Source organism: Callospermophilus lateralis, chromosome 15 (genome assembly GCF_048772815.1).
Source record: "Callospermophilus lateralis isolate mCalLat2 chromosome 15, mCalLat2.hap1, whole genome shotgun sequence".
NCBI classification, from domain to species: domain Eukaryota; kingdom Metazoa; phylum Chordata; class Mammalia; order Rodentia; family Sciuridae; genus Callospermophilus; species Callospermophilus lateralis.
In genome coordinates, this window is record NC_135319.1 from 35,570,143 (window position 1) to 35,584,426 (window position 14,284).

Genomic DNA, 14,284 nt, shown 5'->3' on the forward strand with positions numbered 1-14,284 from the left:
TGTAATAATATTGATTAATTACTTATTTATATTATTTAGGAAGAACACTAATACTTCTAATAAACAAAAGTTAAATTAGATGGTCTCACAATATTATAAAAAGTTGGTGGTGCATGCCTATAATCTCAGTGACATGAAAGGCTGAGGCGGGAGGTTTGCAAGTTCTCAAGGTCAGCCTCAGCAACTTAGGGAGGCCCTAAGCAACTTATTGAGAAGTGAAACCCTGTCTCAAAATTAAAAATAATAACAACAAAATAAAAAATTATAAACCAATGGGGATGTAGTTCAGTGATAAAGCACTTCTGGGTTTAATACCTAGTACCTCAAACAACAATAACAAAAAACCCACTATAAACTTCTTCTTTTTTTTTTTTTTAAGTCTTACTAAAGGATTTCCTTTAGGAGAGAAAAAAAAAAGCAGTGTAATTTCTAAGAGCAGATGAACAGCGAGACAAAAACTTCATTATTGGAAAAGGTTATGGAATTAAACAAGTCCATATAGATTAGAAGACTGTGCTGACATGTTTTCAGGAATACAGTATTCTATAAAAGGACATATGATTTTACATTGTTCTTTAAAAGTTTAAAGTAGAACATGTATAGTAGCAGATGTGATAGTTCATATTTTATCATGTACTCACTTCAGTTAAATCACTCAACAGGCAAGTAAAATAAAACTAGAAACAAGTGCTACCCAACAGGCAGAAAATACAGTATTTTACTCTTGAAATACCATTAAAGTGTTCTAGAGTAGGAATACTATAAAAGAGAAGAAAGAGACTATCTCATAGATACTAGAATTGAAAACATGAAACTAAATTTAAGACAGTGAGAAAAAACAAACTAAGTCTGCTTTATTTGGAAAGTTTTCCTACATAATTTTAATTGAAAAAATTATAACTAAATTTCAATAGTTTTTTGTTTTGTTTTGTTTTGGTACTGGGGATTGAATCAGGGACACTCGACCACTGAGCCACATCCCCAGCCTTATTTTGTATTTTATTTAGAGACAGGGTCTCACTGAGTTGCTTAGTGCTTCGCTTTTGCTAAAGTTAGACTTCCCTGTCCTGACAAAAGATTGGACAACTGCCCAACGATTCCAAAAGAAATCAGAAGAGATATACTCAGGAATATCTTTTTATGGGTTGATTTGAATATTAACTACAAAGAGCATGACTGTAACATGAGCTAACATTTTATGTTTACATAATCTCTTAGTTAAATAAATTCATGAAAAATGTAAATATCTTGTTAATGTGGAGTTACATTCTTTAACTTAAAACTTATTTACCAGTATTGGTTTCTCTTACTGTGTTCTTAGAAAATATACAGCATTTCCTTTAATGAATAAGTTCTATAAAGCAAAGAAATAAGAACAGAGTAAATATTAAATTACCTTTATGAACTAATCTGTTTTTAGCAATCCTTTCTTTATAGGATGGCAACAATGTGAATGAAGTATATAAACAAGAACAAACTTCATAAAACATTTTATTTTCAAAATAGCATTTCCTTTACCTTATGAATGGGCACTACCAAGGTTGGTTCCATTTTAGCTTCAATTTCTTCCGGACTATAAAAACAATACAGTTTACCTCCTCTCAAAACACAATACAACCTCCTCCAACTAATCAGACCTTCCACCATTTGCTGGAAAAAGAAAAAAAAATCAAGAAACAATCAACTATAGATCATTATCACCTTCCTTCTAAATTCAACACAACACCTAAATAATTAAACTTATATTCACTTTTTAGACCTTTTAAAATGTGATGAAATAACCTTCTAATTTGCTTTACAATAAGTTCAACTGCCCAAAATCTGAAAGAAAGTTAATATCAGAGAAGAAATGTCTGGAATTCTGAAAAGCATTAAAGCAAAATGAAGGTAATTATTACCATATAACTTTTACACACATAAAATCATAAATCAATGTTTTAGGAAAGCTAGTCTATTAAAAATTAGTGCTTAGAATCTCACAGCAATTCATCAAATGACTCAGGAAAATTATAAAAATAACTCTCAATGTTGAAAATATAATTTTCCCTTACTGTTCTCAGAACATTAGAAAATGTTGACTACCTGGTAAGAATGCAAATTTTCTTTCCCCCTAATGGAATCTTTTAGAAAAAGCTATTGATTCATTGAAGCCCACAATTAATTATTTACTGAATATAAATAACTATGGCTATAAATAAATCAGGAGTAGGTGGCAAAGAGGCAGTTTGGAAGCCCAGAGGCCTAACTGTGCCAGAAGCTGTTTGCCAGAAGGGCCTTTTTGTGAGAGATGTTGCACAGCCATCATCAGTTTCCACAAGGAGTCCTCTGTTGCCGATTACCTGCTACTTGTAACTGCAGGGTCATGGAGCAGAGGAGCAGGGAGGAGTAGCTGCAGAGCCATCAAAACAGCATCAGACCCCTGCCCTTGCCATCCTTCTCACCCCAGCACTTCCCACAGTCTATGTTTAACAACATTTAGAAAACAAACATTTAAAAAAAGACTTCTCAATATTAGTAGGTCAAACAGCTGTCTGTATATTAAGATTTCAACTAAAGCTACAATTGTTGTAGGATATTTAAAGTCCTCTAACCTGCTGATTAAGAAATCCTGCACATGCATCCTCAGCCATACAAGCTGGCTGGGCAACTAATCGGCAGCACATGTTGCCATATAAGGGAAGCCAAAATGAAGACTCCTCTATCAAAGGAGAAAGAAAAAAAAAACAACTCAAGTTATAAATATATGCTTATTTGAGGTCATTACACATTTTGGTATTTCTTTTTATAGGTTTTTCATTATACATGAACATATTTTTAAATTAGTGTTATATAAAGGTTTTTACCTACTCATGTATCAGTATTATATTTAGTGATGATCAAATATAAGAAAGAAGAGAGGATAGGATAATATTAAACTGATAATTTAGAGTATGTGATCACCTGGAATAATCATGGATCTTTTAGCCTCTTAATTTTATTTGATCTTAAAAGTAATTATTCAATAGGGATTATTCAGAGACTAGAAGTAATCTCTTTTAATATAAAAACATTCTAATAAATTGATTTGTTGGTCAAATTCTACTTACTGCTCATTATGATAACTAGCAAGAGGATCCTCTGAATGAAACATTATTTCAGCCAATAACTTTCTTCCATCTTCCCTTATTGAACAATTAAGTCATAATCCATCAGGTACAATCCCCCAAGATCATCTGTGCAGGGATTGAGGAAGGAGCTATGCTGTCCTTGAGCTGGGTATGGGAGCCAGACAGAATGAGGATAAGCAGGAGGGCTGCCAGCATGAGGCAACAGAACTTGAATGGGCTGAAAGGATGTTCACATCCTGGTACAGCCTACACTGGGGAATCTGTCTGGAGTAGGGAGAGTGAGGAGGGCAGACAGAGGTGGGTACTAGAGCCATAAGGGGTAGTGTGATGCGGGGAGTAAGAGCCTCAGCAGAGTGAGGAGGGCCTCCTTATGGAGTGACCGCTTGATGTGAAGCATCAGAACACAAGCAGAATAACAGTGACCACTTCTGGTGGGCATCCCACTCACGGGAATCAGAGACTGAGAGCAGTGAAGGAGCCTTCCACACATGGTGTGAACAGGCATAGTGTTGTCAGAACCCTACCTCCAAGAAGAAAGGCAACCAGTGTTCCTTAAGAACAAGGCTGACTCCAGGGATGGGCCAGGGGAAATACATGACAAGCTGGAATATTTAGGTATGTCACTGAGCAGGAAAGTGCTCAAAGAAAGATATCAAAAAGATGAACACCATACTAAATATGGACTCCCACTGGCCCAATCTGGAACAATTTGACCCTTATAAAAAACAGTGACATCAATGGGTTATTGTACATTGGGTAAAACATAAAAACATGAATCCAAAAAGTAGAAGTCTTATAAGAAATGTATACTTACGTAGTTTCAAAGCACCTACTCCCTCCACAAAATATGTATTAATTTGAAAGTAGAGAGCAAAAGAGTAACTTTACAGTAGACAAACTTAACAGATGCCACTTTAACCAAGTGTACTGGGATGAATCAAAATTACATGTCACTTGATAGGATACAACAAGAGCAAAGCATCATTGTCAAAGATATATATTCTGAATCTTAATCCATATAAACCTAAAATGAGAAACTTTTACAAAATAACCAACTATAATACTGAAAAATATCGAAGTCATAAAAGTCAGCAAAAGACTTAGGAAGTGGTCCAGACTGAAAGAAACTAAAGAAGTATGATAATTAAATTTAATGTGTACTTCTGCACTTTTTTTTTTTTTTTTTTTTAGTATAAAGAACACTATTGAAACAACGAGCAAAACTTGAATAATTAGATGGTGGTAATGTTTTAGTTTTCTGAGTTGGCAGTTGTGGTGACATAGTGGAATGACATGATAGTTGTTAACCTATTAACATTCTCAGGGGTAACTCAGCATCAGGTAAGCAATTTGCTATAGTGTATTTTAGTGTGTAAGCAAGTATATATCCTTTGTATAGAAGGAAAGTACTGAATAATTTTTTCTGTGTATCAGGTACAAATAAAAATCCAACTGTTAGTGGAGTACCCATGGCTCTTAGTGCACACTGATCCACACATAAATGACTTTTGAAGTTTTCACTGCACTCTTATGGGCAGTACCTATAAAATGGCTTCAATTAGCTATAATTATTATTTACATAAAAAGTCTTAGTAACTCTGAAAAAAATTGGTTTTGGTTATTTTATTTTATTTTATTTGGTTTTGTTATTTAATACATAGATGCAGGGTAGCCAAGGTGTTTTATTTGGTTAAAGGAAAAAGAACAGCCGTAACACAGAACAAAAAGTAAAACAAAGAAAGTTTTCAATAACTTACCTACCCAACATTCTACTATGGAATAGCACACAACAAATTTTCTGGGACTATTCAAATCTTTTTAAATTAATACCTTGTTAAAGCTGCTAACTTTTAGAAATAAAGGGCTTGACCTGGGAGAAATAAATGTATAAACATAATACATGGATGATTCAAACATGTAGACACAAATAAATAAATGAGTCACATTTTCTTAACATAGGCAGGAAATGCAGTAAGAATTCCATAAAGGCATGTATCTGAGTAGTATATCAGAAATTTTTTATATAGGGAATCACAGATTTATGAATGAATTATGCTCTAAATACCTATAAGCCAGTTGTTTTTAAGTTAGAATATACTTCCAAAAGAAACAGAATAACAAATGATTTGATTTTCAGACCAGAATGTAAACTTAGTGCAATCAATAATATAAATAGAACCAAATACCACATGTAATAATGTGTTTCTCTGTAAATAAGTTGAGATTTTATGTGATGTAAAGGAAAATAATTCCTTCCTGCCCGCATTTCCTGAAAAGTGCATATAGAATTCCTTGCTCCACAGCCTGCTTGCCCAAACTCTGCAATCACCTATTACTTCTAACCTGGGTTTCTCAGAGTTGGGGACCCCTGTGGAAGACAGTATAGAGCCACAGCTCTTCCATACTTCTGACAAGAAATATGGCATCTAAGGCTAGCCATTTATATGTCTAAGTATTAATTTCTCATCAAAAGTACTATGAAAATAGTATTTTTGATATGAAAATAAGATAATGCATACATGACATCTATTATATGCCTGGCACATAATAGATGCTTTTCCTAATTTCATAACTAGGGCAATCTCACTGCCAAACCACATCCACAGCTAAAGGAGCCTGAAGCAGAGTAAGTAAAATAAGCTTTACTCTTAATTATATCACAGTGAAACTTCGGATAAACAAAGGCAGAGAGATTAATAAATGAAACAATACTTTCACACAGGTGAAAAATAATTCTCAATAATCAATAAAAGAAACCAAAAATAAAGTGGAGTTTGGCTTGATTTCAAACCTAAATATGAGACAGGTCTTTGAATTTCAGCTAAAAAAGTAGTGAAGTCATCAACTTCAAGTCAAAGATAAGGACTCAGACAACCTCTCACTAAGCCTTACAAACAAATCTCAGCATAGAGAAAGAAAAACACTTCCTATTTTGGAAAGGGATAGATACATTTAAAAGAACCTAGAGAATCACTCATGCCCATATTACTTAAGCCAACATCCAAATCAGAACATTAAAATTAGAAATAATCAATGTCACCACATATATTGACATACTATATGTAGTAAATAAAAATATATAATGTACTCACCATTTCCATTAATAGATAGATTGTGAGTCTTGAAGCTATCGTCAGCACTTTCCAAGGTTAGGGTGGTATGAGCTAGCAAATTATACTTTGCACCACTAGTGGTGAGAAAGAAGATATATTATAAGTAATTTTATGTTCTCTATTATGTAATATACTTATAAATTAACAAAATAACAACCTGATTTTAAAAATGGGCAAAGGACTTAAACAGACATTTCTTCAAAGATGAAAACACCAAAAAGCCATATTCAACATCAATAGTCCTTTGAATACAAATCAAACCACAATAAGACATCACATCATACCCGTTATGATGGCAATTAGTAAACACAACAACAGATGCAGAAAGTAAGGAATGTTGGCTAGGATGCAGAGAAACTGGAACCTTTGCACATTACTGACTCTGACTCTCCTTGTTTCCTCATTCTCCATTTTATAATGCCTGGTCACCTCTACACAAATTAAAGTGGGGCACAATTCTTGCTGAATTCTTTCTCCCAATTGTAATAGCATATCCTGATTAAAATCTGTACTTACCCCTTTAACTAATGCCCAGCTTTGTTTTATCTTTTACAACATGAATCTCCTTCTAGTTCAAACATCACTTCAAAGATTTGGAATTCCTATCTATAGTATGGGAGAATGGAGGACTTTATTACTAATTCTATTTTTATAACTATAGCCACTTCTATGCTACTTAAGCTAAAAGAGCATTATTGCCAAAACATCTAGGAATTTTGGTGACAAATTTCATATCCTAGCACTTTGTGGTGATAAGAAGATAATTTTTTTTGAATAACAACTTTATTTTCTGTACTAATTTAAATTCATTTGTGACTTTTCTTAGTTTTTATTGACTAAAACAGTAAAATACCCAAACATGAAAGAGTATATTAAAAGAGAAGAGAAACAAAGAAATAATGTGGATAAACTTTAAGAAAAGAGACTGATGTTTGATGGGAATTTTTATTAATTGTGCCAGGTGATACATTTCATAAACCTCCTTTGTCTCTTACTAAATCTTTAATGAAATCTTTATAATAAAATAAGCATAAAATTAATAGCCACACAATGTATGCATGTATTTTTTTTTAAATAAACAAAGACCCAGCCCATAGAATGTTCCCCACGGGGAGAATGTCTCTTGGTTTTTAATGTACAATCATCACTAAAGACTAGAAATATCTCTCAATACACAATGTTTTAGGTCAAGATTTATATAGGAAAATTTATGTTTCTGTCTCCAAATCTCAACTTGACATTTTAAACAAAACAATGCATGAGTAAATTTCAAGTCACATTTAACAATCAGTATAATGTCAGACTTACATTGTAGACTCCTGGAAAAGTTCACTAAGTATCAACAAATCTCCACTACTGCTAGAACTAAGAGAGGTATTAGCCTCACACTTAATGTGGGCCACTTTGAAGGCTCTACAGAGCTATTCAAAAATAGCTTTTATTTTTGTCTACTGTCTATACAATGAGTCTCTCAAAGTTGAAGAATTGTTAGATGAAACTGTGGAGAAAGAATTAGTGCAATTAAGACCAGCAATTACAATGGAAGAGCTATTATATAAAAACCTATCTATTCATAATCACATGAGTTTTATGGATTTTATTCTGTATGAGGTATAAACCAAATGATGAGTTTTGATCAGAAGAATGTGTTATGGTCAGCTTTGTACCATAATTAAACAATTACTCTGACTTCTGTGTTGAGAACAGACTATAGGGGCCAAGAGTGAAAAAAAAGACTTCAACTAGAAAGCTCTGGCCAGGCAAGGCTAGAATTGCATGGTAGTGATACAGTGGTAGAAAGTGGTAATGTTCTTGATAAATTCTCAATGTTGACTCAATGGGAACATTAATGTGGAAGAAAGGAAAAGAATCAAGAACATTTCTGAGTCTAAGTCCAAACAATTAGAAAAGTGGAACTATTGTTGTTATGGTTTGGATCTGGAATGTCCCCTAAAGGCTCATGTGTTGAAGACTTAGTACCCAATGCAGCAATATTTGGAGGTGGGCTTGTGTGAAGTGACTGCATCATGAGGGTTCTAAGTACATCAATGGATTATCCAATTGATGGTTCACCTGTGAATGGACTACTAGGAGGTGGTAGAAACCGTAGGAGGTAGGGCCTAGTTAGAGCAGTAGGCTACGGGTGGTTGTGACCTAGAAAGGTCTATCTTGTCCCTGGCTACTTTTTCTCTTTCTTTCTGCTTCCTAGCCACCATGAAGTGAGCAGCTTTTCATTGCCATACCTTCCACGATGTTCTGCCTCACCACAATCCACCATCAATTGAATCCTCTAAAAACTGTGAGCCAAAACAAACTTTTCTGCCTTACAGACACATTTCTCAGGCATTTTATCACAGGATGGAAGGCTAAAACAGTTATTTACTAGAATGAGGAAGAAAGAGAGGAACAGATATGGAAAGTAAGAATTTAATTTTGGACAAGCAATTTAATTGCTTCAAATATCTAGATTTATTATTGGGTAGACAGCTAGGGTACAGCCTGGTGACAGTGGAGGAAAAAGTACTGGATATATAAATTTGGGAATTACCAATACGTAGATGAAATTTAATCAAATTTATAGAGTCCTGTGAAGTCCAATGGCCAAATACTCCATCATCTCAGATTAAGCCAAAAAGCAATGAACACAGGTGAGAGGAAAGGAACAGTCACCATGGTAGAAGAAAAAAACCAAGAAATCAGTATCCTAGAAGGTAAAAAAAAAAAAAGCTATTTTATAGAGAATGATTAATTTTGTTATTAGTCTGAAGGTCCAGGAAGAAGAACACCAACAATTGATCATCAGATGTGGACACATACAGATAACTGTTGACCTTGACAAGAGTAGCAATTTCTGCAAGATAGGATGAAAGTATCACAATGGAAATCACTGAAACAGTCTGAAAGAGAATGGGAAGAGAGGAAGTGGAGACAGAAACACAAAAAGCTCTTTCCTATAAAGGATAGCTATGGAATGGGAGGTGTTCATGTGTGTGGGAATGATGCAGTAGAAGAAAAGCTAATAATATAGGAGAAAGGGCAGCCAGCTCTGACTAAGGGAGAGGATGGAATTTAGTTCACAAGCAGATGAGCCTAGATACAAAGTCAGTTCACAAGGAAGGAAACAAAACAGACACAGATGCAGGTGGATGGAGGAAATTTGAGTTGTTTTCTGATTACTTCATAAATATTCCTGATACATGAAACAAAGTCATCAGGTGTGAATGAGGCATAAAAAGGAGATACCTAAAGTTAGCAAACACAGAAATTATGTGAAATAACGTAAAAAGAGATAAAGTGGGAGATATGAAAACCTAGTAGAACTGTTCAGTCATATACTGAGAACCATCTATGTAGAGTGAACAAAGCAGAATGACTGTTTTTCTCCAGCTTCTTCATTTATACCTCATAAATGTAGGTACACTGCAAAGATGCTAAGGAGAATGTAACCAAGATTGAAGTCCTTCTAAGGTACGTATGACAAAAGGAAAGATATGCTGGGAAAGAATAAAATAGTAAATCTTGAAGTCTAAACTAAGCTGGAGCAAGAATACTGAATGAAAGAACCTGGAAGATGTGGTAAAGATTGAAAAACCTACTATAAAGATTTTAGAGAGCATGTAATTATTAGTAATGACAAGACCAAGGAAACAATCATGGGATAGATGCTGAAAAGGACAGGATCAATGGAGGCAAGAAAGTCATGAAACTAAGAGATCAAGTTACTAAACAGGGTGTCTAAAAGTATACAAAGAAATTTTAAGAGTGACACTGTAATTTATTCTCACTGATCACCAAAAACACTTGAGTAATCTTCATTTTAAGAATAGTAATTTCAATACACAGTGGAATACAAAATATTACTATTAGTGTGCACTGGAAGAAAACTTATAAACTGTGCATCTGAACTTGGAACACTGTAGAAGTGGCATGTTTAGGGAGCAATTTGTATGGCAGAATAGGCTAAAGTTATGTAATGACCAAATTACATGTTTAAATTGTTTCTCAGGCCTTAAGTGATGATTGTGACTGGGAATTTTCTTCCTCAACTGCTTTAACGTAAATATGCAAGACATTAACCTCTATTTCCCATGAATGCTACATGTGAAAAGAACAATACAAAAAAGATATTGACATCCTCCTAAGAATGGTAAAATTAGGATATAACCAACAAACAGATAATATGGCCATTAAAGTGATTAAAGACTCTAGAATAACTTTGGAGAAAACAGTATAATTAGTAATGTCTATCTCCCAAAGCTAGGCATTTAAAAACCTGGGAGAAAAATACCACCTCAAAATTACAGAAGGTTTTAATTTACAGTGGTTGAATATAAGGAACATTTTTTTCTCTTCTTGGTTCTATTTCTCAAATTTATATCACTTTTCTAATAAAATAACTAATGTGGTTAAATGATACTACAACAATTAAAACCATCCCTAAGAATCAATTACATGCAAAGTACTATAATACTACATCTACATATATTAAATTTAAGGCACTTTGACAACTAATATCTTTTTTAATATTCAAAACAATTACCTTGGGTAGGTAGGGCAGATATTTCAGCCTATATTTTCAAATAGAAAAAATGAAGTTCAGAGAATTTAACTAACTTGCCTGTAGCTAACAAGAAGGCCCTACTATACCATACTACTTTCATGCTTCATTAATTGTTTAAAATTAGGAAACCTTTTCAATTAAAACAAATACAAGGGCTGTTGATGCGACTCAGTGGTACAGTACTTGTGTAGCATGCACAAGGCCCAGGGTGTGATGCCCAACACCACCAAAAACAAACAAACAAAAACAAAACTAAACTAAATATATAGTACATAGTGACATTTTACTCCAAGAATTTTGAGTGTAAGAGCCTCAAGTTAACCTCTGAATACAATGTACCAACTGACATAATTGCAGAATAATCATTTCTAAATGATTAAACAAACAATTATATGCAGAAGTAAATAAGTCTTTACTCATATTTAAAAACTGCATTATCTTTCACAACCTCAAATATTTAATAATCTTGCTCCTAAAACATAAATAATCTATATATCCAGATAAGGATTACGATAATTGTTTTGTAACTCCAGTGTAATTTAAAATGTAATATTGTGCCTTATTTTTAAATATTTTAATACAACTTTTTGTACAGTAAAATATCACACTTGATTTTACCAGTTTTCACAAAATTATATTTTAAAAGGTATATGTTTATTCAGTGAGAATAATGTACTAAGTAGTTAAAGGAACATGAAATAGATAATTCAGCAATTAGAGGAAATGGCAAAGTTGAATTAAAGGAATTTTAGTAAGCTAAATTCCACAAATAAAATGAATAAATGAATCACATCAGGGAGCATACTAACAATTACCAAAAATGTTCACTGTCTTCTTTCAGATCCAACAATACTTTATGATGATATTTCAAGTTACTTCATTTTTAAACCATGACTAATTACAATGCCATTGCTTCCAAAACCAACAATGACTTCACTTTTAAAACATTCTTGTCAGGATAACATTTTCTTTCTAAAACATTACACTCATTCCTTTTAGCCAACCCTAATATTGAGTTCCCAAAAGTTTAATCAGCTACATTTTTAATTGAATGGGCCAACAATTATAACATGAGGGGGGTGATGTGAAAAACAACTATTTTAAACTGTAGTCTGAAATAATGCCCTTTTATCAGGAAAAATAGCTATATTTGGTCACATGTCATATTACCAGGAAAGATATACATTGTTTTATATGTGTTCATTTTGGTTTAAAACTAGAATCTACAGAAGTCTTCAGAGTGAACTAGATCACACCTCTAGAGCAAAAAAATTAATCATTTTATGCATTTTGATTACTAATGTTATTCTCAAAACTCCTGTCACAGTGCTAAAGTGGACAGTTAAGGAAGTACCAGGTAAAAATAGGGGAGGGGAGGGAAAGGGGGCTAGGAAGGGCAGCAGAATAAAATAGACATTATTATTGCTGTATGTATATAGGTGACTTTATGACCAATGTGATTCTGCAACCTGTACAATCAGAAAAATGAGAAATTATACCCCATTTGATTCAAATGTATGAATTGTCAAGATCATTGTACTGTGTCATGTGTAGCTAATAAAAAAAAAGAACATTAAGATGTTGGCTTATGAAATAAAACGTTGGCTGACCAAGTTCTTTAAAAAAAAAAATAGTCCTTGTATAACCTAGTATACTCTGGATTCACCAGAAGAGAAGAGAATGCTGGTATTAGGAACACATAATATGGTGAAGTGTTATACAAGGTATTATTGTATCTTTTGACCAACTATAATGGGACAAAATAAGCAAATGGCAAAGTTGCATGAGAAATGTTCATAAAGAAAATTAGTATTTGAATTCTGGGACAAACCAAGTAGAATGACAAATGTGACTAACAGAGTGAACACTTACAGAAATATATGCCTATTCCTATGAAAAAGAATTTAAGACAAAATAATGTTATTCCTCCAACTACCTCTAGGCTTCAAAGAGAAATACAGGTTAAATATAGGTTCTAATATAATCTAGAATATACTTAGCTAAATATAGGTTCTAATATAATTTAGAAAATATTTAGCTAGGAAATTATTAACATGACTTTAAATTTTAAAAAAGTCTCTACATTTTATAATCCTATGTCAAGTTTCCAAATGGCAATGTTTCGGCACACATTTGAGAGGGTTTAGAAAAAGCTGGTTAAACAACAGTAAAAATAGTAACAATAATGGCAAGAGCTACATTTATTAAATGCTTATTCAATCATGTCCACAAATTATCTTTCTGAACCTCAACAATCTTATGGAGTGAGATGATATTGGTGTTATTATTATTATTCTCATTTTACAGAGGATTAAAAAAACAGAGTACATTAATTTACACTGGGTCAAGTAATAAATGATAAGTAATAAGTGACAGAATAAGAAATTGAGTATTCCCTATCCAACAACAAAGTTTTTAATTGTTTGAAGACTCCATTTGTTATTTTGCATTCTTTGAAGGGAGTATTAACCCTGGGAATGTCCCTAAGAAACTTTTTAAAAGAGAAATGGCTCTATCTAAGCATCTTTAACTTTCATTTAAGCAAACTGAGACCCAGAGAGAAACGTAATATGCCCAAGATATAGTATAGCTGAATAAGAGACACTACTGGTCCTGCTATTTCTTAAATAAGAAATTCTGCTGCTTAAACATTTTTTAGACTATTGAACTAAGTAATTATCTCTAAGGTCTCTTTCAGTTCTAAAACCTATGTTTCAACCTGAACATAGAATTATTTAATCATCAAAAAAAAAAAAAAATAGTTCCATTACCTTTTGGTTGAGTTAAAGTACTTTCCAGCAAATCCTTGACACAATCTTAATGTAGAATAGTTTTTGAGATAGTTTTAGATCTCAAGGATGAAAATTAAAGGTCCTCTGACCCCTTTGAAATGACATTTTTATTGGAAAGACATTTTCTTTGATTGTTTTTTTGACTGTTGAATGAGCCCTATTCATGAATAATAAAATCAACTTAATGATCCACAGATACCTTAAAAAAACTAGAAAAAAACAAAAAACAACTAAAAACAACTAAAATAGAACAGATACCTAATAATTATATTATAAATAATAAAGATCAAGTATTGCCTTATGAAATCTATCTGTTTACATAATTGCATTCAGTTAAGATATAAAATATATGTTAGCATAAGCCTCAATCAAAATTGATGGAAAGTCATTATGCTAGAGTGCCAACACACATTTCACATGTAATACAACTGACATGAGTTATTTAATTACATTTGGATGACTGATGCTTCCAGGATCTATACCTAAAATACTTCATTTTTTGTTATTACAGTAAAACTACGGACATGCTGAAGAGTCGATTATATTAGACATGTATAGAAATTCTAGAAATGCAGCCTAATCAATGGTTTCCCAATAAAACATAAATATAAAACTATTTGAGGGAAAAAAACCCAAACACAATGTTTGAAGAAGGTATCTGAAAGAAATCAATGCTCCATGGAGAAATGGTGATTCCAAGTCTGTGTAGAA

The 14,284-nt window shown here is 32.9% G+C and overlaps 1 protein-coding gene across 1 annotated transcript in view; it reads right to left on the minus strand.

The window, feature by feature from the left end:
* Positions 1-14,284, minus strand: part of Rtkn2 (rhotekin 2) — a 68,961-nt gene that overhangs the window by 16,716 nt on the left and 37,961 nt on the right. Inside the window, exons 7-9 of the mRNA XM_076835071.1 lie at positions 6,200-6,294; positions 2,592-2,698; positions 1,519-1,650 (exon numbers count right to left, since the gene is read on the minus strand). Coding sequence (XP_076691186.1) covers positions 1,519-1,650; positions 2,592-2,698; positions 6,200-6,294 — 334 coding nt within the window. The remainder of the gene's footprint in view (positions 1-1,518; positions 1,651-2,591; positions 2,699-6,199; positions 6,295-14,284) is intronic.